We start from the raw sequence: 24,725 nt of genomic DNA on the forward strand, positions 1-24,725 counted from the left end.
TTCATTTCATTCTGGGCCATAATTAGTGACACTTCATCAAAATTTTGTTGATGCTTTTCATTGGAAAAATGATATTCTCTCTACAGTGTTTTCTCTTTCTTTTACTTGTTTGCAGCTGAACATAACACTGTGCACATTATGGTATGGTGGATCAATCAAAATCCTTCTGTTCAGTGTTGTGACAAAAAACTAGTGGCCTATTTAGTATATTTATGTGCGTTTTGGTGAGGAGTAAAATGTCTTTCTTCGGATCTAAAATATAGTATTCTTTTTTAGTTAGACTAATAAAAAAATGTTTTAAATTTTTTTTTGTTTATGATTAGGAGTTATAATAATACTCATTGAATTTTTATACAGTATTACATACTTGCATTGAAATCCTAACTAAATAACTAAATAATCTAGATTTTTGTCGTATAAGGCCCATTTTAGAAGAAAGTATTGCATAACAAAATATTTTTTATACTCAGAGACTCTAGGATGAATCACCAACAAATGTCATTACTTGACCTTTTCGGTTGGATACATAAATCTCGAATGTTTTACCCAAATCCCTAGGGGCGAATTCAGAATTTTAAATCAAACGAATTAAAACTTTTCAACATAAAACGAATCTATTGTTGAAAGGGTACATCTGCCTTTGTATAAATCAACCTCGTTACCCACTCACCAATAGTGCCAAACATCCGGTCCAACTTTTGGTGGAAATTAAAATTGTGTTGCATTGATAAATATAATGTCAATATTAATACTAGCAACATTTTGACGAAAAAGTAGAAAACAAACTATATATGATGATGTTACCAACAGTTATTATTGAAGAAATTATTTCTTGAATATGATGATCCACCACTTCACTTTATTTGGTTCTGTACAATTTCTTATGTATGAATGATCAAATAATTGGCTAGCTAAAGCTGCTCCAATATTGATAAGTTATTTCATCTTAGAACAGATGATTACTTTTTTCTTTCTTTTTATTGTATGTATGTATGCCGCTGACACAACAGTGTTGGTGTTGGATATATATATATGAAATCGTTCGTTGTTGTCTCTAATTCAATTTATATAAACTCTCCATGCACTACTCAATATATATAGTGTACATTCTTGGATTTGACCTATTAGGAGATGACATATGGCAATCCGAGTCTAATCAAATCCACCTCAGCAGAGACGGTTTTAAGCAAGATAAAGTGCACTTAAAAATTGTTGTGGCGCGGATGACTCACCGTATGAACTTTGTTTTCAACACCATTTCAGCGCAACCAAATTGATTATTTATAAAATCTTCTGACTTAATCAGAATTCACTTATAGTAAAAGAGATTTTGTTAGGGGAGAATTATTAAACGTTCTTTTTTAGTTTAAACCTTGGGGAGAAAAAACACATAACAATGAAATATTAAACGTTCCTTAATACATTACAACGAAATTAAACGTCTCGTACTAAACCTTAGTACATATATACTAGCTAGGAAAAAGTAGTACATATATATTTAAGATAATGAGTTATGGCAAAAAAAAAATCAAGGCTGATTACGAGCCTTCTCCTTCTCTTTGACTTCACTTCCTTGTTTAGTTTCATACTCTATATGAAAATCAATAAAATTAAAATCAGCAAATTATATATGAACACTTTAAAAGAGAGTAAACATGTGTTTAATAAAATAATACCAGGGGCTTTGCCATGTTTAATATTTTCTTCATCCTCTTTGTTTCCACCATAAATCCCTCCAAAACCTTCTTCATCTGATCTTGTTGCATATGCTTCTCCATAGCTACTTGACATCGTATCCCTTCAATCCAATTATAAAGTACATACATATTATTATTATCACTACTCAACCAAAAAAAATGGACGATATATTTTTTGAATTACAACCAAATTAGTTGACGACAATAGCTTAATTATTGCTAAATAGGTATTTATTTTTAGTGACAACTAACCCTCTTTATAAATATCTCTCAAGCCTATACACTATATTAATATTGAATCTAATCAGAAGCAAACCCAAAATTTGAAAATTTTGAATGCACCAGTATTACCAGTATTACCTTAGCTCAATTATAAGCTCTAAGATAAACTTAAAATAAAAATAAAAAGTAAAAATAAACACTGTAGTTGGATTCGAACCCAAGTCTACCCAAGTTTTGGGTGTAGATCCAGTAATAGTAGCATGATGACACACACTCATATGCTTTTCAGGAGTGTATTGTTAATTATATCTTAATTAATTTCTCAATATATATATATAATTTTTGATTTTTTTTTCAAAGTTAACGGATGCAAGTGCACCACCTGAAGAAGGTGAGTTGGGTGCCACTGAATCTAATGACAATTAACTAAGCTTCATTAAGTGGAAAAATAGAAAAAGGAAACTTACGTAACTTTGTCTTGTTCAGGTTTCTTATTAGTTTGATCCATGTTGTTGTTGTCTGGTTGTCCAGCAGAGGTTACAAATCTGATGTCTGAATTATTTCGAGCAATATGGTATGACAAAACAGAGGGTGGTACTTGTGCTCTGTTTGCTAATTTTATTGCGTTAATCATTCTTAAAACTTGTAGTCTTTCATCATTCTATTTATAGGTAATAGGTAAGGAGTTTATGTAATATAAACAAACAAGAAGATGATGAAATAATGTCATCAACACACTTATTGTTGTCTCTTTAAGACAACAAGTGTAATGCCTTAAAAATCGCCACACAAGTTTATTTCTTCTCCTATATGACACGTTAAAGGATTTAAAATCATCTTCATTTTATATTATTATACTCTATTATTTTATTTTATAATGGGTATTGATTTGTTGTGATCCATGATAACTTTATAATATGATTGATTCAGTTGATATTATTAGATTAAATAAAATATTAGAGAGTTTTATTTTAGAGTCATATTTAATTAATTATTGCTCAAAAAAGTTTTAAGGATTAAAAAGAATGATTGTGTAGATTATGTCGAAGTTTTGATTGTTACTTCTAATCATCTTACTATGTATTATTTCCTTTCTAAATTGTAATTAGAGTTAAAAGTGATTATAAATACATTATGTGTTTGTGTTGAAAATTGATTTGTTTCATTATATATCTATCTTGTTTGAATATAATAGAATTTGTTTCTTAATTATCTTTAAAATTTCTTCAAAAGCATTTTTTGCAATTCGAATCTTGATACAATATTCAATTTAATTTTCTTGTAATAGTGAGAGAGGAAGCACTATTAATTTATTGGAAATTCTTTAGCTAATAGATATTTTATTAATTTTTCTAGCATAATAATTTATTTGCCTTTAAGTTCAATAGTTAGACACTATTTTCAATCATTAATTTATTTGTATATTAAGGACCATTTGACAATGAGAATTTTTCACTTTCTAAAAAAAAAAATTTACTTTAAAATTACTGTTTGACATAAATATTATTTTCACTTTCACTATATATTTTTTAAAAAAAATTTCCTAATGTTTTTATTTTTTATAAATATGATTCCATTTAAATCATATTTCATTTTTAAAAAAAAAATACATACAATTATTTGGAAATTTATAACAAAAAACACAACTTTATCTTTAACTCTAATTTCAAAATTTTCAAATAAAATGAAAACATATTTATTTTGAATTTAGTAGCTTGTATGGAATCTAATTTATGACATTATGTGACTATCTATTTGAGATATTACTAATTTAAAACAAACTTGATCGTATGTTTAAAGTAAATTAGTTAATTCAATCGACTTTTATTAGTTTTAAAAAGAATATAACTATATTTAAAAAAAAGTACATTCAGATTCTAAATATTCTACAACTCCAACTCTAAATTTGAAAATGAGGGTTTTTTTTGGTTTGTTATGTTACACATTTTCTGATTCTGTATCAGCCATTTGTACTTTCATCTCTATGAAATCAACTTTCATTTATAAATATATTTTGTCATAAAATCAACAACAATCCGTTATCGTCCAGCGGTTAGGATATCTGGCTTTCACCCAGGAGACCCGGGTTCGATTCCCGGTAACGGAAAATACTATTTTAGCTTCAAATTTTTATCATAAGAAAAATATTTTTCAAAAACAAAAGATTTCTTATTTACTTTTTAATGTTTGGGGCATTAGTAAAAAATACTATTCTAAAATTATTTTTTATCTAATTTAGGCATAATGAGAGGTGGGAGTGTTGGAAATGAGAGCTACAACGATTGGATGAAAATGAAGTGTGTTAAAACGTGAAAAAGACACATCGATATTAAAAATATCACACGTGCGTGCAACTTGTTTAATCCTTTAGAAATGTTATCCTCCTTATTTTTTAAGAAATTTAACCAATCAAATATAAAACTCTGAACAAATTTTATTGTTTAAACTCGTCAAACTTAGCTAAATAATAGTGACATCATATAAACAATGCCTAGACGAGTCTATAGGGCCAGAATGGGAAGAATAAAAAATAGAAAAAAGAATGTTAAAGAGGAGCGGACTGTTTAAACTTTTAAGCCCCTCCGGTGACCTATGCTGGACCCAAAATAAGAATAACAAAACTTTAACAAGAAAAAACACATGGAACTTAGCTATATGGTCAATTTAAGATGAATAATCTGAAAATATCATAAAGATTTACAAAATGCTGCTAATGTTATCAAAAAGACATTGCAGTGATACGTCAATGGGCAAACAAGGTGCTCCAAGACCATAAATTTGCAAAAAGTAGATTACAAAATAATCAACGTTGCTTAGCTCCCAAAAACATCTAATTTCTGCAAATGAACCATGCCCATGAGTCCCTTCCCTTCCTTATCAGCTGTTGAGAGTAGAAAGCATGCCTCCGCTTGCAGTTGGAACAACAACATCCCAACCGGGTCCTTTAAGTGGAACCACATATACCTTTGATTCATCTTCACTTGCCGGACCAACAACCAAATCACTTCGGTCTAAAACCCTCTGTAGATCCTCATCACTGATATCTGTCTGCGTCAACCTGTCCTCTTCGTTATCATCGTCTCTCAACAGTGCTAACAAGTCCTCTTCCTGATACACCAAAACATTATTAGCAACTACTTCATTCAACATTTCATTATCACACCACTAACAACAGCTCTAACAGAAACAGCCGTTACATTGATACCAAATATTTTTCTACAGAAGAAAGGCTATACAGCATAAGTAATCAGGACATCAAGCCCTGACCGTTTTATCTGCCAAATTGAAGTATGAAAGATCAGTCATCCAATGTAAGCACTGCTATAAAAACTGGCAAGAGGTTTCAACATGATATACTATTTAAAGGATGTCAAATTCAATTACAATCAGTTGAAACACAAGCATCTCAAAACTATAGCTGCTACAAAGCCATACAACGGAATAAGTATCTTGCAGGGGTTAGAAACACAAACCTCCATAGTATCTGTAGTACTTCTTTCTTGCTTAAACTGTCCTTTTCCAATCACCACATGTTCAAGTTTCAACTTACTGAAAGCTCTTTTGAGCATTCGACCCTGAAGCACACATTTAACTCTTTAGAAAAGAGTAGAACTCAAGAGCAGCTAAAATGTATCTTTACAAAAGCTGTTTAGTACCTCCACAGACAGAGCAGTTGCAAGCCTGTAAACATGAACAGGTTTTGTCTGACCTATTCTATGACACCGGTCCATAGCCTGTAGATCCATTTGTGGATTCTGAAAGCAGAAGTGCAAGTTACTGATTTATCTAACTGACCATAGTATGAAGTACCAAATATAGTTAGTAAAAGAACATAGAAAATAAATAAGTGGAATTATTGCTTCTGAAGTGAGGATTCAAGCATGGGATATCAATAAAGTGATGCTATATGAAGAGACAAGGCAACATGCAGTAAAAGTGTGTGATTACTATGTTTCAAATAGAATCTATTCAATTGGCACATCACCACAGTATATCATATCAATAAAATGACGAAATGGGTCATAAATCCAGTAATTCCCTAACCATCCCACCCGCAAACACAAGCTGAGCGCTTATACATGCTTGAAACCTAAATCATTGCTTCTTCATGCTAAAATCATACCATTTTATGGAAGCTGCCCTTCAGTCCTAAGTAATGCATGTATTTTCAGTTTACTAATATCACAAAATCATAACAACAATTACGCTTCAATCCCAAGCTAGTAGGGTTTGGCTATGTAAATCTACAATATCGGCTCCACTCTATTTGGGATCATACACTCAACAATTACGGATTTTCTAAATATCACCACTTTCCTCTTCACTTAACACTCTACCCTAACTAAAGATTCCTGTCAAACACGAGTCCTCATGGAACGTACCAAAAATGACTAAGCAAGTAAACATTAATCTTGACTTATTGGTACTGCCTATAATGATACTTCCATTGTGTTCTGATTTCACCAAGTTCAAATGAATTTCAAAGGCTTCCCTCCATGAGATTTTACGTCTATCTCGTTCCCTTTGACATCTTCAAAAATATGGTGTCACCCAGTGCACTTGGAGGTCAACATAGAATGTGACCAAACCATCTAAGGTGAACTACTCTCGTTTTCCCCTCAATTTGTACCCCTTGCACCTTCTGTAGAATGCCCATCTAATCTTGTACAATTACGTATCGATCTTAACATATGTATTTCTATTTTCTATGACTATCTCGTTGGTGTATTGGGTCTTTAAGGCCCAACATTCACTTCCATTTAGCATTACTACTCTTGAACCATTCTATCGAAGTTATCTTTCACTCATTAAGTATCCCCTGACCCCCTGTAAGCTATCACATAATATTCATGTAGTCATCCTCTCTTTCAGCTAATCTTATTTAATGTGATATGTTACATCTAAGCCCATCATGTCATTCTCTTGAAAAGTTTAGCCAAAAATCTGGATTGTCTGCATTAGTCATCACAATATCATCTAATTTCAACTCACTTTCTTTCTTATGCTAGCAAAACTTACAACGTACAATTCTTACTTATAATTAATCCTAAAACCTTTACTCTCTAGACCATCATTGGTATAACGTTATTCTTTATCCTAAAATACATTGATTTTGCAATGCTTGTTAAATTGCTTGTTACATCAACCTTAATTGAAGTATTGATAAAGTGTGAGAGCATCATTTAGCCACATAAAAAAAAAAAACAGAAGGGTGCAAGAAGGTACCCAGTCACTGTCATATAAAATGCAGGTGTCTGCAGCAGTAAGATTAATGCCAAGACCACCAGCCCTGGTGCTCAGCAGAAATACCCTGCACTCACTGTTAACATCATTGAACTCCTTGATCTGTTCAGAGCAACAAGTGAGTATAATCAGATCTTTTACTTCATTACAAAAGAAGAGTATAATTAGATCAACTTAATCAAAAGCTTCCAGATAACCCAATTATTTCATGCTCCCACTGGGCCAATTTACTCAATCTGTTCAAATATTATTATTTGTTATCAAGAAGAATACCTTTTTTTAATCTTCTTTTAATAGGTATTATCATGTGAAGTCATAAACATTAAACCTTGCCACTTCAGGACAAAGGATTAAAAGGGAGAGCAAGTAAATTGCAAGGAGGGGCAGGGGGAGAGATCTAAATGCAATAAAGAAGAAAGAAGCAACTTTGAGTCTAAGTGGAATACATAAGCAACGTAACAATGAACCCCTCTGATACTGACACTGTGCATACTTAATTAATACAAAATGGCAATTCAACATCCAATAACAAAGATGTTGGCAGAAATCTAGATATAGATCTGTCCATTAACAGTGCAGTATCATCAGGTTTCTTCCTTAGCCACAATGAAGTTCTACACGCAAGTAGAGTTCTGGAGTACCAGAAGATTATAGACAGAGGTGTTCAAGAATATGTTTGTAGCCTATGTTGATCATGTTATCATGACTTGCTTAAATTTTTCTTGAGCAAGAAAAATTACACAGCCTAAGATTAATTTAACAATTGGCGTCATCAATGAGCGACAATCATGGTTTAAAATGTCATCAAATGCTTATAAATTACATACTCCATCTGTATCACAATTGAAGTACCAATCACCTGTCTTTTCCTTTCATCCAATTTCACACGGCCATCAATTTTACAAACATCAAAGCCCCTTTCACTAAAATAGTAATCCATTATGTCCAGTACTTTAGTCCACTGAGAGAATATCAGAACCTGTACGGAAAAGATGTAAAATTAATAGAAAGTTTCAGCAAGGTGGGCACACAAAAAAGCACAATGAAGCACATACTTTGTGCTTGCGAGCAAACAATTCTGACAAAAGCCTTTCCAGTAAGCGGAACTTGCCACATTGCCCAACTATTTGTTCTATAGGTGGATAATGATCTGCCAACAAGATAAAAATAATGTAAGGCCATTGTCAACACACCTCAATACAATCAGTTCAATAAACCATAGTCACTTACAAGAACCATCAAATGCTGACTCCAAGAGATCAGGATGATTGCAATTTTTGCGGAGTTGAATCATCAAGTTAGTGAGCTTTCCTCTAAAATGATTCCCTGCACATTCAGAAAATGAACTTTAATACTGCAACCCCTGAAGTGTCATGAGGGGTATCGTGCACTTAGAAAGTGGCAATAAAAAGGAATTGTTTGCTTCACCAGAGAAACCCATAATGCATTCCAAGCTAACTACAGATGCCATAATAAAGCTAATCTGGATAGATGTTCTGTATGTTATTATATATAAATTTGAGTACAATCTACATCGGCTTGCCAATTGAGAAAACATTGAAATTTTTATACAAACTATACTTAAATTTTCCATTCAGCTAATTTCCCTTTTAAGAACTTATTTGTTGGAGAATGGAACCTTGGATCCGTCAATACTTCAGTAGCAACTTAGAGAAAGAGAATGGAACCTTGGATCCGTCAATACTTCAGTAGCAACTTAGAGAAGGAAAATAGTTAAGAAAGTGCAATTGTGGATAGAGGATATGGACTATAATGTTAACTCTCAAATGAGGAAAAACAAAAGACAACTCATTTTCTCTCGGAAGTAGATATTTAAGATATTTATACAAGTGAGATTATTACCGATGGACCGAGAATATTTAAGATATTTATATAAGTGAGATAATTACCGATGGACAAGTTCTCAGTCAAATAACCCTCCAACGTCTGGTTAATTAGATGGTCCTGAAACTTCTTCTGATGCTCAGTCATGGTAGCATATAAAATTATTTCTTTCTTTCGGGGAAGCATTTGCTCAACATCTACTTTCAATCTCCGAAGAAGAAAAGGGCGTAAAATTGCATGGAGTTTCGCAACAACCTGCAGTTATGACACTCATAAACAAACATCATCTGCTTTAAAATGGAAAAATGGAATACTGAACAACAATCATACTTGTGTCCTCCTTTTCTCTTCCATTTCTTCCTTTTGGGCTTCATTGCCGCACCTCCCAGATAGATCAAACCTGATAAGCAAATAAAAACAAGGTCATCATTTAACACTTTTGACTTCTCATGATAGCATTTGACCTACACTAAAATCTTTACACGACCATTTGAGAAGAAGAGTGAGTCATGTGTTTTAAATGATACACTGTACTCTAAACAAGGGAAGTGCAACGCAATATATCTGCTATGAGCTCTAATAAGAACCAGGACAATTAACCAGATACTTGTGACTAGTCTACCCTGTGTGTTATACATCAGTGTTCTAAGATAGAACTGTCTGATATCACAAACTAAAGCACTTGATCGGCCATATTTACAATTTGGTTTCATCTGATATGCACTGCATTACATCTGAAAACTATGTCAATATGCTAACCAAAATTTTACAATTCAGGGCAGTAAATAACCAGTACGAGAGAGAACCATATTATATGCAGGATAAAGATAGAAAAAAATGCTAGCAAGGTAGGTTCATTAAAGAAAATAATAAGACAAGCATCATTTAGAATTAACAAATATTTAGCTATTGAAACAAGCACTTCAAGAAAAATGGTAGAATGTCTAATCAGCTGTTTACCATGACTCAAATTCTTCTAGGGATGAAAATATATCTGGTAAGATGAAATTTAACAATGACCACAACTCAGCTAAGTTGTTCTGCAGAGGTGTTCCAGTTAATAGAAGCTTGTTTTCAATTGGCAACAGCTTGAGTTCCTTGAACAGTTTGCACTTTGAGTTTTTTAACCTGTGCCCCTTGGGAAGAACCAAGAAACACAATATCAGCATGAAATGCAGAACAAGTTGCCTTCTACATTAAAGCACAAAACTTGTAGAATAGAACAGTATAAATGTGACAAGTTTAAGACTATGTAAGCCAGAGGTACCTCATCAACCACGAGATACTTCCAAGTATAATGCCTCAAGAATTTCTTTGCATCAAACATTGCAATCTCATAAGAGGTAATTACGATTGGAAATTTGGGACCTATGGTCCTTGGCATATGCTTCCTCCTTATCTCATCTCTTTGTTTCTTGTCTCCATGGTAGATGATTGCATTAATGGATGGGACAAACCTATCAAGCAAAATAATTAAAATTTTATCCCTTTAGTTCCTGTCTTGCAGACTAGCAACCGGAGACAATTTAATAACAATATAAGCACCTGCATCAACTAAACACGGATAGCACTTCTACTAATTTCGCAAAAGGATATTAATGTACCTTTCTATCTCATTCATCCAATTAGAAAGAGTTGACAGGGGAGCAATGACCAAATAAGGTCCATCTAACCCATTTCCCTTCAAATGTGCAAGAAAAGAAATAGTTTGAATGGTCTTTCCAAGTCCCATTTGATCTGCTAGAATCCCGTTCAACCCATTTTGCCATAATGAAATCAACCACTTGACACCTTTCAGTTGATAAGACTTCAACTTTCCACCAGTCAGCAAGGGCACAAGTTCAGCCTGCTCCTTGTCAGCTCTCTCCTCTTCCGTGAGGGTTGAATCCTCAACAGAACCACCTTCTTTAGATCTTGAAAGCATGGCAGCAACAGCTCTCTTGGCCTTTTTCTGCATTAGACATTTGAACTATTTCACAGAATGGAAGAAGGGCAACAACTGACAAAATGCATAGAAACTAAATGACTGACCCGTCCAACAAAAAAGAAAAACTAGCTCCAATAAAGCTCTCAAATTGCCTTTGAGACTTTGAAAAATCAAAAACTAATGACCTACAGAATCAGACAAGTGCTACACAAAGCAATACCAAGTGCTATTTTACAATTCATGCGAGACAAAAAGGAAAACTTAACTGGTTGTTGGACGGTACTAGTAGAACTCACCTAATCAAATGCCGCATACACAACATGTAAATATACACTAATAATTAACCAAGGTGTTGCGCATAATGATTCACAAGATGAAGAAAAACTCAATGTAGACCTATTTTCTAAGGAGGACAAGAGAAGAAATACATTATTATAACTTGTATCAGCCTTTCTTTTTCTGCCACGACCCCTCTTCTTGTCTTCACTGCCTTTCTCTTCATCTTCCACTCCAGTCTGCAAATGAAAAATGCAGAAATGAACTGGATTAGCAAAATAGAGACAGCTTTTCGCACCAAGCAGTCAAGATTCTTCACAAAATCAAGGATATACCACTGTGATGTTATCCATCTTCTCCAGCAGGAACTCTGAGTAAAGCTGGGTTTGTGTAAGAAGCTCGTCCAACTTACTAAATTGAAGGTCATTCAAGTTCGGGGCCTCTTTGGGATCATTTACTTCTTCCTCCTTTACACGTGCTTTTATCAAGTTCTCCTCTTCCTTCTTCATCAATTCAGATAAAAGAGAGACATCCCCATTTTTTGCATCAAGAAATACTTCATCCTCCAATTTGACAGCAAGCTTCTCTTTGCATGTATCCTTCAAGTTGAGAATACACAAGTGTAATGCATAAGCAAATATTTTGCTAAACATCTCTCCGAGCCAGAAACTGGCATTCGGACAAGGAACAAAGAAATTATCAATTCAAAACTTAGAAGAGGGCATCTAACTTGAAAACCAACAAAATTAAAGAACATTCTAATTTTCGTTCAAACTAATTCCAACCCATACAGATCATATTTACTTTTACCTTCATACTGTAACGTGTACAAGTAATGTGTTCAAGGAAAAGCTGAACAAGCTTTAAAACCCTATCAATAAGGTATATTACCAATCAAGTACGTCAACAGGAAATAACTGGTAAATAATCCAAGAAGCTGGCATGTGACTCAAACACATAAACTCAAATCAAGATAACTTAATTGTCATAGTTTAGACACATTTCAAGAAACAATATGTTGTCACTCTTATCTCATCCAATTACCTAGATTTTTAAGAAGTACGCTAACAAACCACAAGACCAATACTAATGACAATTAAGTGCAATGTCACACCATACACAGTCTAGTACATCTCGCAGCCATACAACTCTATTCCCCCCACCCACGCAGAAAAAAAAAATGCTAGATTCCTTCAAGACTAGCTTAAAGTTTCTCCACCCACCACCCCGAACAGGAAATATCATAGGCTTTTAGCAACAATCAACAGTAACACACAAGGCAAGTTTTTTCCATTTTCCAGTACTTACTTCTTTCCTCAAATGGGACTAATGCACAGAATGAAGACACAAGACACAACAATAATGAGTACAAAAATTCAAAAGCCTAAAAGAACGCAAGTACTAGCCAGAGTACCTGAAGGAGAAAGCAACAATTACTACTAATGAGGCTCTAGTTATATGAACCTTCTATATCCACCATTCCGCTCTACTTTGGTTCATTTCATTTCATTCCACTACTCGATGAGATAACCAAGCAACTAAAATACAAAAGCAATACCTCCTCTGCAAGGACGGAAACAGGAGAATCCGCTTTAGTAACAACATCCTTCACTCCGGTGTCGGCGTTAGCAACCATCTCAGTGTGTCCAAACCCTAACCTCGAAAAAGAAAAGATTTTTCACAAAATGCACAATGCAAAAAGCTTCATCAACTCGAAAAACAAACCTATTGTTGTTCTATCTCTCCAAAAAATAAGTCCAAAAAAAATGTACGGAAACCGAAATCCAACAAGTAGTCAGAAAATAGGGCAAAATCATAAAAAATTTAAGCGAAACTGTGATTGAAACAAACGAACTTACCTACTCCTCTCCGGCAAGGAGTAATCGGAATCAATGGAAGAGATTCAAAGAAATTGGGCGGCAATGAAAATGCAGTAGGGATTTTTGTAGGAGAATAACTGGGATGTGTGCGCGCGTGGGTATGAACGTGTAGGTTTAATATTTTATTACCTTGCCGGTGTAAGAGAGACCAAAAAGGGCGGGAAATCCATGTTGTAAAATTGCCCCTGGAGTTGGATGTAATAACGAAATTAGGATTGGTGAGTCAATGTTCGAATTGTTTTTTCAGCCGCCCAAAGTACCCCACACATAACTTTTCATAAAATTTAAACGCTTTCAAATTAATTTAAATTTCTGATATTTCTATTTGAAAGCTAGCGTTGTTTCAATTGATATATTTTAAGTGGTTTTTTGCTTTTAAGCTATTTTTGTTTTGAAAGTGTTAGAATATTCTCAAACACATTCAAAAGTTTTTTTTTTAAAAAAAAAAGGTCAAAAGTTGGGTGTTTCCAATTTTGATTATTAACTTTTAATTTATAATTAATTTTAAAAAGTCAATTTAAATAGTTTGACAATCTCTAACTTCAAACAAGATAGAAATTGATCACCTCGTGATTTTTCTATTTATTTTAGTATGGCGAAGTTCAAAATGTTGTTGAATTATGAAAAGTCCAATTGTGGTTTGATTTTGAGTTAGTGATTTGTGTGCTTCAACAGTTAAAGTTAATATCAAAACTCACTAATTTATCGTGATAAGTTAAGTATTCCATAAAAAATGGCCAAACTCATCGGTAGCCCCCTAAATTTGGCACAAAATTTCACTTAGACACCTCAACTAACTAATGTTCATTTTAGACACCTCAGGTAGGATCCCACTGTGTTATTTTGATACTTTTCGTTGACATGGCATGGTAAGTGTAATGCACCTAAAATCAGCGTGTGAAGAGGCTCTTTTTCAGGCCAAAAAAATAATATTTAAAAGGTCAAAACTATTCTTCTTCCTCATTCTCTCCTCCACCACACACCATCCATTCACCACCACTGCCACCATCGCTATTAATACAATCAAATTAATTTTTTAATTTTTTTAGTTTCGAAAATCACCACAATCATCGTCATCTTCTCATTCTTACTCTTTAACAATTACAACTTTTATTGCAATCTTTCAAGCTCAATGCTCACACCATTGTACATCTATCACACCCATCAAGTTCATATATGCAGATATTCATACCAAACGGGAGGGACTACAACATACAAATAATACATAACATTCGTATTTGTGCTCCTTTTATAGTTTTATTCCTTTTTGAGGCATTGTAATATTAGATACACAATTAAAAAGCATTAAATTAATAACATACAAATTAAATCTACAACAAAAAAAAAATGGAAATCTGAATTTAATAAAAACCCCAAAAAGTAAAAAAAAACAAAAGATGAAATTAGGGGTAAAGAGGAGGCGCCGGAAAAGTTTGGAAGAATGAGGAAGAAGGGGTGGGATAGTTTGGTGGGGTTTAGAAACTAAATGATTTTATTTATTAAGTATTATTTTTGGCTGAAAATTAATTTTTCCTATAATGTATTTTTAAAGTATTATTTTATACTTAAATATCAAGAGTCTTTCCTTAATTAGCCATTATATTATATTATTCGCAAGTGTGTTACACGCACAATGTAATTTTAGTGGATTGTCAATAAAGTGTCAAACTGACACAACGGAATCCTACATGAGATGTCTAAAATGAATATCGTCCAATTGAGGAGTCTAAAATGATCACCTCATGATTTTTTTATTTATTTTAGTATGACGAAGTTCAAAATGTTGTTGAATTATGAAAAGTCTAATTGTGGTCTGATTTTGAGTTAGTGATTTGTGTGCTTCAACAGTTAAGTTTATATCAAAACTCACTAATTTATCGTGACAAGTTAAGTATTCCATAAAAAATTGTATCATATAGGCACATGACATGTTTTCATAAGTTTGATAAAGGCTAAAGTCATTTAAAGGTGTTAGACACATCAATCTAGGCTTGTACCTATTGAACACTTAAACCTTAACAAATTTATACCTATTTAACACAAAATGATAGTCAAATAAAAGAAAATTCGCGTGCATTTCAAACGCTCATACATAGCAAATGGACCAAGAAGCGATGACACATGGCAATTGGATTAATTTTTTAAAAAAAATTATTTAAATAATCAAAAAGCAATTTAAGAAAACAAAAATTTGAATTAACCCACCCCCACCCCACTGGCCACCCACCTATCTTCTTCTTCTTCGTCGATCTTAACCGTCACCTCCATGCTTCTTCTTCTTCTCCGTTCCCTTTCCACTGGCCGTTGCGCCTCAACGCCAGTCAACCATAGCCTCCACCCCTTTCTTCTTCTCCATTGAATTTTATCCCTTTCACCGGAGTCAGTACACCATTATTGTCCATCTAAGCTAATTCCTCATTCACCTTTCATTCTAATTGCATCAGAACCTTCTATTCGTTATCTTTATCTTCTTTCCACTAATAATTATTTATAACAATTACAAGAAAAAGTAGACTTTTACAAATAAAAAAAAAAATCAATTGCTTCACCGAAATATTATTTTTATCGAAAACAATGTAAGTTTGTCGAAATATTTGAGACTTTAATTAGATTTACATAGAAAAAGAAGAAGGAAAAAACACGAGAATCATTGGAGGAATGGGAGAAAAGTTGGAGGGGGTATACGTCCAAACTTACACCCCAAATAAGGAGTGTAAACAGTCGTTGTCAATTTACAGAACTCAACCAGAGTTGAGGTCGATCCCACAGAGAATTTCTTTACAGAAAAAGTTTCACTATCGCGTTTACTCAATTGTCGTTACTATTTCCTAAACAATTAACAAGAAAAGTAAATTTGGGTCTGATTGAAAAGTATTCTATCAAAACTTAGTTACACAGTTCACAAAAGATCTCGTTGTAAGTTGATTCAATTGATTTAAGGAAACCAGGTTTTGTGTTCACTATGACATCAATTATAATGCTCTCCCGTAAATTTAGTGTCAGGTAAGTCAATATTTACAGAACCTTTGCGAATTAAATAAATCTAACGCTTCTCAGCCTAATCAGATAATATTCACTCTAATTCTCTCGAATGTAAAGTGTTATCGATATTGGACTTCGCTCAATTTGATATGGTGTTAAAGATTTCTTCTCTCGAAATCCTACTTTAACTCCAATTCGTAAACTTAGTTTAGCTTTTTCCCAACTAATGTTTTTCTCTCGAACAAACACCAGATACAGGCCTGTCTAAAGCGTGCACTCAATAGACGGAAATGATAATGAAAGCTATAAACTACAGGTTGTAAACTGTCACGACCCGGGAGCACCCCCTAGTCGTAACCGGCGTACTCGACCTCGAAGAGGTCTAATACAAGCCTCTTAGCATTCATTCATCGCATAGACACTAAAACCATAAGGAATTTAAAACTTTCTTTACCAAGAAAACATTGCATACAAAAAAAAATAGCAAGCGGAAGACTTTCTAGACTTTATACATGATGTCTCAAACCATCTAATACCTTAGAGTACAAAATTCGGGACTAATCCCGTACACAACTTAAACAATACTAAAAAGACATAAAAGAACATATTGGGTATTGTCCTCGAATCTATGAGGACTCACCAAGTCTTCATCTTCAACACTTAGAAACCTATCAAAGCCATGACATGTCATCATCTCCAAATCCCTACACTTTAGTCCAAAAAGGGAAAGAAAGGGGTTAGCACAATTAAGTACTAAGTATGGAGACCATGCAAAAACATGCCAAAAAGGACATTTTCAAGGAAGTAAATGCTTTCATATCATTTTGATAAAACCTTCACTTCACAAGTATAAGAGACATAATACAAGTCAACATTAACATATAAGACCATAGCCAACCATACATATACTCAACATATGTCCATATACAATCCATGCTTAACTTTAAAAGAACACATGTCATTTCATTACCATAAGACCTCTACCTAATATAACCTTAAGACACACTTGAGTGAGACAAGAAGTGACCGCCCATACAACCTCTTCAAGCACACTTAAGTGTTCCCCAAGATTACCTTAGATAAGGACATTTCATTTACAACATAACTTCAATAGACCAACATTCTTTAAGAAACCATTTAGGGCACATTCATGTCACATACATTAGGATTTAGAGAAACTCACTATGACCCTCTCCAAGCCTACTCGTGCAATGTATAGGTAGCATCCCATACTACTACCTACACTTTGTAGAACCTGTCAAGAAACCATGATGAAATCTCACATGATGGGAAGTAAGCATTTAACCGACATAGACCATGAGAGCTTGTCATGGAATCCGGTGTCATGAGTCCCCACACCGAAAAGAGGTGGTCTACTTGCCTAAGGAAGACCGGTATATAGCTTAATGGATCCACTAGCTTCCTATGCGGGCACATAGTTTATGGGATAAGGTAGACGATCATTGAAACTCATGCCTAACTGTCGGGGGAGTTTCCATCTAACCAAATCCGCTCGGTGCTTAGCCTACATTCCCATAGAATAGTTCATTACTTTGACATTATCAGACATGAAAGGGTGCCATAAGCCTGCCGATTCAAGTCTCATTATTTAACACATGAAAGGGTGTCATAAGCCTGCCGATTCAAGGTACATTTAGGAAAGCTCATTAACTCCACTTGAAAGGGTGCCATGGGCCTGCCGATTCAAGTCTCATCATTAACCTTTATGGAAAGGGTGCCATAAGCCTGCCGATTCCAAGGTTCATTACTTTTCATTAATGGAAGGGTGCCATAAGCCTGCCGATCCAAGGTTCATTATAAGCATGTGTGGAAGGGTGCCATGGGCCTACCGATCCAAGGATTCAACAATCAACAATATAATCATTTATACCAGAAAAGGATGCATAAGCCCTATCAATTCAAGGTATACTTTACATTAAATAATCCTTCATATTCTATCATCAACATTCATGAGTGTCATCAACACATCTATGAAATTTCCATACATCTCATAACTCAAGCTTTAAAGCATCGATTCATCAATTCTCCATAGTTGGACATTTTGTCAAACACCTTGAAGGCATGTAATGGAATCAAAGAGCATGGAAAATAGGGTAGTAATTATACAACCAAACCAGTGAACAACCTACAACAACACCCTTACATTCATAATGTGATCACATTATCTTCATTCATATCATACTTTCACATATAGCTTCACATAAAACTCATTCACATCATACCTTCACATATAGCTTCATATAGGACTTTACATATAGCCTCATTCATATATAATAATATAACAATACAATAACACTCATATAATACCCTTCATAGCCTCAATCATAATACATTCCATAAGTAGACACCTCCACCATAAGTGGATCACACATCAATCTATCAAGATTCTATATCAATTCTACATTAACAATGGAGTTAGGCCAACTTACCCTTTTCCAAAGCCACAATCATCATTCCTCAACTCTCCAATAATTCACAATAGATAAGCATAGCTAATAATAAAAATCAACTATTCAACTCCATTTAAGCATAATTCTATCATCATTCAATCACAAACAATAATCCCACTTCATATGCCAACTTTAGGAATTTAGGGAAAACATGGGTTCATGGGGATTTCTTTCTAAAAATCATTAATAATCATTAATAACAATATAAATCATCATTTAAAACCTTTCTTATGCAAGAACCCATGCTAGAATCGAAATAGGATTTTTTTGTGTATTTGAAAAACCTTGAAAACCTTTTGATTGGGCTCCTTGAAAGAAAGAATGATCAAGGATAAAGGATCCCCATACCTTTGCTATGATCTCCCACAAAATTTGATGAAGAAAGCTTTGAATCCAAGCCCTAGCTCCCACTTCTTCTTCTTCTTGAGTTGGAGAGAAATATTTGAGAGAGGGAATGATTTTAGGGATGGGGATGAACTAATAGTATATAGGAAATAATATATGTCATTTGGAAGAAATGGTCCAACACTTAGAAAAGTTTTTAGGCGGGTGAACAGTAAATGAACAGTAAATCGGCTTACTGGAAATGCCTTTTTCTGCCGGACCGACTTTACGAAAATAGGCATAACTTCTTCGTCCGAACTCCGAATGAGGTGAAACGAAGTGCGTTAGGTAGCTAACTCAAAGGGCTTTCCATGGATATATTATTAGCCACCCAAATAATTCGTGTGCTAGGAGATATGACCCTTCAAAGTAGACCCTCGAAAAAGGCTTCACTTGGAAATTTCGGATTTTGATACGGTTGCTCTAAAATTTGGGTTAGACCCATTTCCCACTCAATTTGACCCCCTAAACAAGAATATGAAGTCGGATTTTCAAAAAACGAAACGGATCTTTTTATAAGTAGCTAAGCAAGTTTTCGGTAACTTCCGAAGCACATTTTTAAGAACTTTTTGGGTCAAATTCAAATATAATCATTTCATTAGGTTCTCGACTCTAAACTCACATGTGAGGCTCTAGTTTCACTCTATCATTTTCTGGGTCGTTACATAAACAAAGATTGCCTTTTACTCATTTTACGAAATCGCAACTAGAATGTCATCATAGATCTCACACACCCAGTAGTGACTTTTAGCCACTCATGTTTTTATGCAAAGAATCAATACTGGATAATGAAAACATGTTATGAGGTACTTACAAAAATAACTGGTAAATTAACAACCACTTGATAATCTCAAGATTGAAATGAACAACTTCCAACTGATCACAATAATCTGAATCCCAAAATCCCAAAACTAAAAGTAATTCGCCGTCCTTTCTTCTCCAAAATGTCAGATACCCGATAATGCCTGCAAAAATGACCTAAAGTAATTCCAAAATAGAATCTTTAAAATAAGTCCTAATCAAGTTAGGACTGAATTATTGGGCTTTGTCACGGCCACTACCACGACCCGTCAAGGTCTTCACGGCCCGTGAAGACCTCTGTGGTCTTGCCTTGGAGCTTCCCCAGAGTGGGTCTTCAAACTTGGTCACTGGAAAATGTACCACGAGAGCTACCACGGTCCGTAGTGATGACCACGGCCCGTGAAGTCCTCTGTGGTCTTGCCTTTGAGCTTTCACAGAGTGGGTCTTCAAACTTGGTCACTGGAAAATGTACCACGAGAGCTACCACGGTCCATAGTGAGGACCACGGCCCGTGAAGTCACCCGTGGTCTTTACTTGGGCTTCAAACTTCTTTCAACTCTTTCCTGTTTTTATACTGCTTCAACTTCACGGTAAGTACCACGGTCCGTGGTAAGAACAACGGCCCGTATACCCCTCCGTGATCTTCACTTGGTCAACATCAGTTCTGCTTCATTTCCTGTACAACCCAGAATTTGCCTACACAATTAACAAACCCATAAAATAATCCCAAAATATCACTTAATTTCAATATTAGTTCATAGTTATTAAGCATCAAATGTGCCACGATTTCACGGCACATCAGTAGGGTGGGTGTGTAAAGAGATGAGAGTAGTTGCAGAGAGGGATGATAGGGAGAAGATGATTTCTTTTTAATTTTAAATTAATTATTATTTATACTATTTATTAATTAGGTTTATTAGTTGAAAAGAAAAAGGAAAAAATCATTTCCAATGGTTTCACGCGCTTAAGGACGGTGAAATACACATTTTTTGCCACATGCATTTTGTGTCCAATAGGAACCATTTTTTGAACATATAAGGTGTTCAATAGGTATGAGGCTAAATTGAGGTGTCTAAGTGAAATATGCGAACAACTTTAAAGGGCTGCATATGACTTAAGCCTTTGATAAATATTAAATGTGGATAGAAGAATGGGAAATTTTCAAATATACATAGCTTTTGAAAATACTATAGATTATCTAGGAGGGACAAAGATAACCCAAACTTTTTCAAGTAGTTGGCATGATTTGTGTATGTCATAGTGAATCAGTGATGTTTGTATAAATCCTTCAATTCCTTTTCCATCCGAATCTGAGTGGCCATTGAAAGTCTCTTTTTATGGTTGCAATGGATGTAGGGATCAACAAATAAAATGAAAAGAATGGGTTCAAATAATTGAGTCTATCCATCACCCTGTATAAAAAGTTGTAGGGATTTATGAAGCTATCAAAAGTTCAATTTATAGAGTCCAAACGGATCAAAATTTGATTTTTAGGTTGGTAGAAAGGCAGTGTTGTGAGACTAACACTTTTGTGTTTTCGTGGAGTTAAGCTACTATTACTCTTGAAGATATGATGATTTCAGGAGGCTTCTTTGTTTTGAGTGACTCTGTTTTATTCCCTCTTCAATCCCCCTGAGTTGGTAGAGATTGAAGAAAATCTTGAAAGTGCGCGAATGAAGCTTATCGGATTGAAGACTAATAATCAAAGTAGATGGTTGAATTTTTTCATGAACAGCGGTAGGAATTTTAAGCATGAAGCTTTTATTTCTCTTTGATTATCAAGATTTGTGCTTTCTGGTAAAATAGGTTCTCCTATTTTCTCAATAGTTGTTAATCTTGCAAGAGGTATGCAACTAGCATTAATTGCATACCTCTTGCCAAATTAACAGTTATTGAGAAAACATGAGCACCTATTTTACCTGGAAAAACAAATCTTGATAACCAACCATCTACTCTGATTATTAATCTTCAATCTGATAAGCTCCATTCGCGCATTTTCAAGATTTTCTTTAATCTCTACCAATTCAGGGGATTGAAGAGGGGGGGGGGGGGACAAAACAGATTCACCCAAAACAGAGAAGCCTCCCAAAATATCATATCTTCAAGGGAAAAGGGTCTGAAAATTACTTCAACTTAATTTGGTCGAAATTGTTGTTACTATACCAAACTTTGGAAAGGACATTTTCTGTACTATTTAATAGTATATTTTAAAGGTATATATGTGTCTACGTGGACATCATAAATATTGCATCATTTTAAATAGTAATGTGTCCACGTGGGCACATATATACCTTTAAAATACTTTATTAAATAGTACAAGGGATAAAAGGTCTTCCATAAAATTTGATATCGTAACAGCAATTTCGGCCAAAACTTGAGTATTTTTCAGACCCTTTTCCCTATCTTCAAAGAGTTACAGTAGCTTCACCCCACTGAAACACAAAAATGTTAATCTCACAACACCATCTTTCTACTAACCCAAAAATCAAATGTTGATCCGTCTAAACTCTATAAACTAAACTCTTGATAGCTCCATAAAATCCTGCAACTTTCTATACAGGGTGATGGATACACTCAATCGTTTGAACTCATTCTTTCCATTTTATTAGTTGATCCATCCATCCATTGAAACCATGAAATGAGACTTTCAATGACCACTCAGTTTCAAATAGAAAAGAAATTGAAGGACCATCTACATACTAATTATACATTACACTAGTTATTAAATTACAGACTCAAATGAATTGATTTAAAGAATGAAAACACCTAAGAAATTCATACAAATATCACTCATTCACTATGATCTGCACAAATCATGCGAAGCACGTGGTCGCACTACAACAAATGTGATATTTAGCTACGAAATTATTAGATACAACACAAAATTGTCACTAATTATTCATCTTTTGTGACAAAATTTTTATTTCGTATTTAAATGCATGAGCAATATACTTTTAGTGACGAAACATATAATTTCGTAGCAAATTTTTGTCCACTAAAAGTTTCCACCAAAAAATTGTACCATTTATTAGGTATCAGAGCGACGAATTTTAAGTTATTAGTGACACATTATATTGTCGCTAATAATACATTTAATTTGTGACAAACTATTGTTTGCCTTAAAATAATTAGAATTTTGAATACAAAAAAGGTTTCGTCATAAAAAATAACTTGTTACAACAACAACAAAATAGAGTTCGTAGTTAAAGGGTGTAAGCTTTAGCCACAAAATTTTCTACTTATGTGTGACCTTTGTTTTTGTCACTAATAAATAAGCAATTAGTGACGATTATTTTATTGTCTCTAATCAACATGCGATTTAGTGACGATCATTGTTTTGTCACAAAATATGCAATATTTAAATAGGGATGATTTGCAGACGAATAATTAACTATTTTCTACGAAAAAATAATAGATAAAAATAACATTATATTTGCTACACTTGTTTATGATTACAACACTAAAAGAAAAATGGTTAATAATGATTAACATTTAGCGATGAGTTGAGAAGCTTGTCCATAAATGTACCCTTTGAGATACAACTTTTTATTGTGGTTGTTAATTTTTTAATTACTCGAGGAAGGGAATATGTTCCTTAAATTGATTAAAAAAAACTTGTCCCTAATACTCTCTATGGGGTCACTTATAAACGATGAAAGGTAAAAACAAATAAAAATAGGAAAAAAATATATCACAAATAGTCATTATAATAAACTTAATTAGGCTCCTTAGTTATAGTTTGCATATTTACGGGTTGTAGCTATAGTTTAAGCTGCTATGGGCGACCTCGTTTTTATAATTCACACCTCATTTGTATAATTCGTTGGTATATTTGTATAACTAGTTTCTGAAAACGTGTGTTGCACGTTTGTCCCTTATTATTATTATTATTAAATTTCTATATACTAAAAAGTTGAGTTAAAATAGGAAATGCTGAAATTAACAATAGTAGTTTTACCATTTGTATTTTATTCACTAAATAATAAAAAATATACTATGAAGAAGAACATTAAATAGATGATATACTCAATCATTTTTTGTTATTTCTCACTCTCTTTTATTCTCATGTTGAAATTTGAATTGTGCAATGTACTTCCAATGATAACATCTATCTTTGTAAAATTGGTTCTTAAAAAGTAAATTCAAATTTTTAATTCTGTAAGTGTTTTTACATAATAGTGGAGAATGACTCTTCATATTCAACTTTTTATTTTGAATAGTAATAGACAATTACTATTCAAATGCAGATCTAGTTTTTTATTTTTTATCTTACATTTATTGAATCTTTAATTTGTACGTTAATGATATATAATATTTTACTAATTAGGTATTTGATTTAGTATAGGGGCAAAATGGTAATCCAACTATACACTTTCGTTTTCACTTTTAATAAGTAATTATAATATATACATAAGATTAAACCATTTGATATTAAAAAATTATAGGTATGAGTAATAATTAACATTCAATAATTAGGCAAAAGAATGTATCACATTCTCATAAATAATATCTCTAAGACAAAAGTAGACACTCTAATTTGGACAATTACTACTCAACTACTTATGGGTCCAGCCAATAATCTGAAGACTGGAGTTTGACAATCTTTCATCCATACTTAAAATTTTACATCAACAATAAATAGCTTCTCATCACAGTAAATATACGTTTGCATAATTAATATAAATTGAACAATTCAAACATTTCAAAATGATTTATTCTAGATATATAACATATATGGTCAATTTGAGGAATGAATGTCTCAACACATGAATAATAGACTAATAAAGTAAATAGATTATAAACGAAAAGTTAAATAAAAATACAGCCTCAAATCACATATTATGATCCATCATTTATCTCCAATTCGGTGGCCCATTTTATTTTAGGGTATGGATTCTTTTTTTTTTTAAATCAAATATTTAATTATTCCTCTCTCTACTCATAAATAATAAACTCAAAAATATATTTATACTAAAGTAAAACACTCTACCGAGAG

The 24,725-nt window shown here is 33.5% G+C and overlaps 2 protein-coding genes and 1 non-coding gene across 3 annotated transcripts; 1 reads left to right on the forward strand and 2 right to left on the reverse strand.

The window, feature by feature from the left end:
- Positions 1-1,487: 1,487 nt before the first annotated feature.
- On the reverse strand, positions 1,488-3,887 carry LOC125847176 (uncharacterized). The gene is made up of 4 exons (XM_049526857.1): positions 3,864-3,887; positions 2,387-2,580; positions 1,677-1,798; positions 1,488-1,590 (listed from the first exon to the last, which is right to left on the reverse strand). Exons 1-4 carry the CDS (start codon positions 3,885-3,887, stop codon positions 1,529-1,531), a joined length of 402 nt encoding a protein of 133 aa, XP_049382814.1. The 3' UTR covers positions 1,488-1,528.
- Positions 3,888-3,954: 67 nt separating this feature from the next.
- Positions 3,955-4,026, forward strand: TRNAE-UUC (transfer RNA glutamic acid (anticodon UUC)). Its single transcript has one exon. It is a non-coding gene; the product is annotated as a tRNA-Glu (tRNA).
- Positions 4,027-4,573: 547 nt separating this feature from the next.
- Positions 4,574-13,182, reverse strand: LOC125848583 (ATP-dependent DNA helicase DDM1). Its single transcript, XM_049528464.1, has 16 exons — positions 13,071-13,182; positions 12,770-12,864; positions 11,547-11,810; positions 11,364-11,450; positions 10,613-10,959; positions 10,276-10,465; positions 9,969-10,144; positions 9,339-9,408; positions 9,074-9,263; positions 8,394-8,489; positions 8,219-8,313; positions 8,023-8,142; positions 7,146-7,265; positions 5,576-5,674; positions 5,393-5,494; positions 4,574-5,027 (listed from the first exon to the last, which is right to left on the reverse strand). The coding sequence occupies exons 2-16, from the start codon at positions 12,845-12,847 to the stop codon at positions 4,797-4,799; spliced, it is 2,265 nt and encodes a 754-aa protein (XP_049384421.1). The 5' UTR covers positions 12,848-12,864; positions 13,071-13,182; the 3' UTR covers positions 4,574-4,796.
- Between the last annotated feature and the right edge of the window lie 11,543 nt (positions 13,183-24,725).

Source organism: Solanum stenotomum, chromosome 12 (assembly GCF_019186545.1).
Source record: "Solanum stenotomum isolate F172 chromosome 12, ASM1918654v1, whole genome shotgun sequence".
Classification (NCBI taxonomy): Eukaryota; Viridiplantae; Streptophyta; class Magnoliopsida; order Solanales; family Solanaceae; genus Solanum; species Solanum stenotomum.

What these genes read in the sequence shown, in the direction of transcription:
- LOC125847176 (XM_049526857.1), bottom strand. Translation starts at nt 3,887, where the DNA reads ATGGCTGATACAGAATCAGAAAAT. An exon ending in CCTGAACAAGACAAAGTTAC is followed by an intron (nt 1,799 to 2,386) that starts GTAAGTTTCCTT and finishes ATTGGATTGAAG; the next exon opens with GGATACGATGTCAAGTAGCT. An exon ending in TAAACATGGCAAAGCCCCTG is followed by an intron (nt 1,591 to 1,676) that starts GTATTATTTTAT and finishes ATTTTCATATAG; the next exon opens with AGTATGAAACTAAACAAGGA.
- LOC125848583 (XM_049528464.1), bottom strand. Translation starts at nt 12,847, where the DNA reads ATGGTTGCTAACGCCGACACCGGAGTGAAGGATGTTGTTACTAAAGCG. An exon ending in AAGAGAAAAGGAGGACACAA is followed by an intron (nt 9,264 to 9,338) that starts GTATGATTGTTG and finishes TCATAACTGCAG; the next exon opens with GTTGTTGCGAAACTCCATGC. An exon ending in TTTTATATGACAGTGACTGG is followed by an intron (nt 5,675 to 7,145) that starts GTACCTTCTTGC and finishes TTCTGCTTTCAG; the next exon opens with AATCCACAAATGGATCTACA.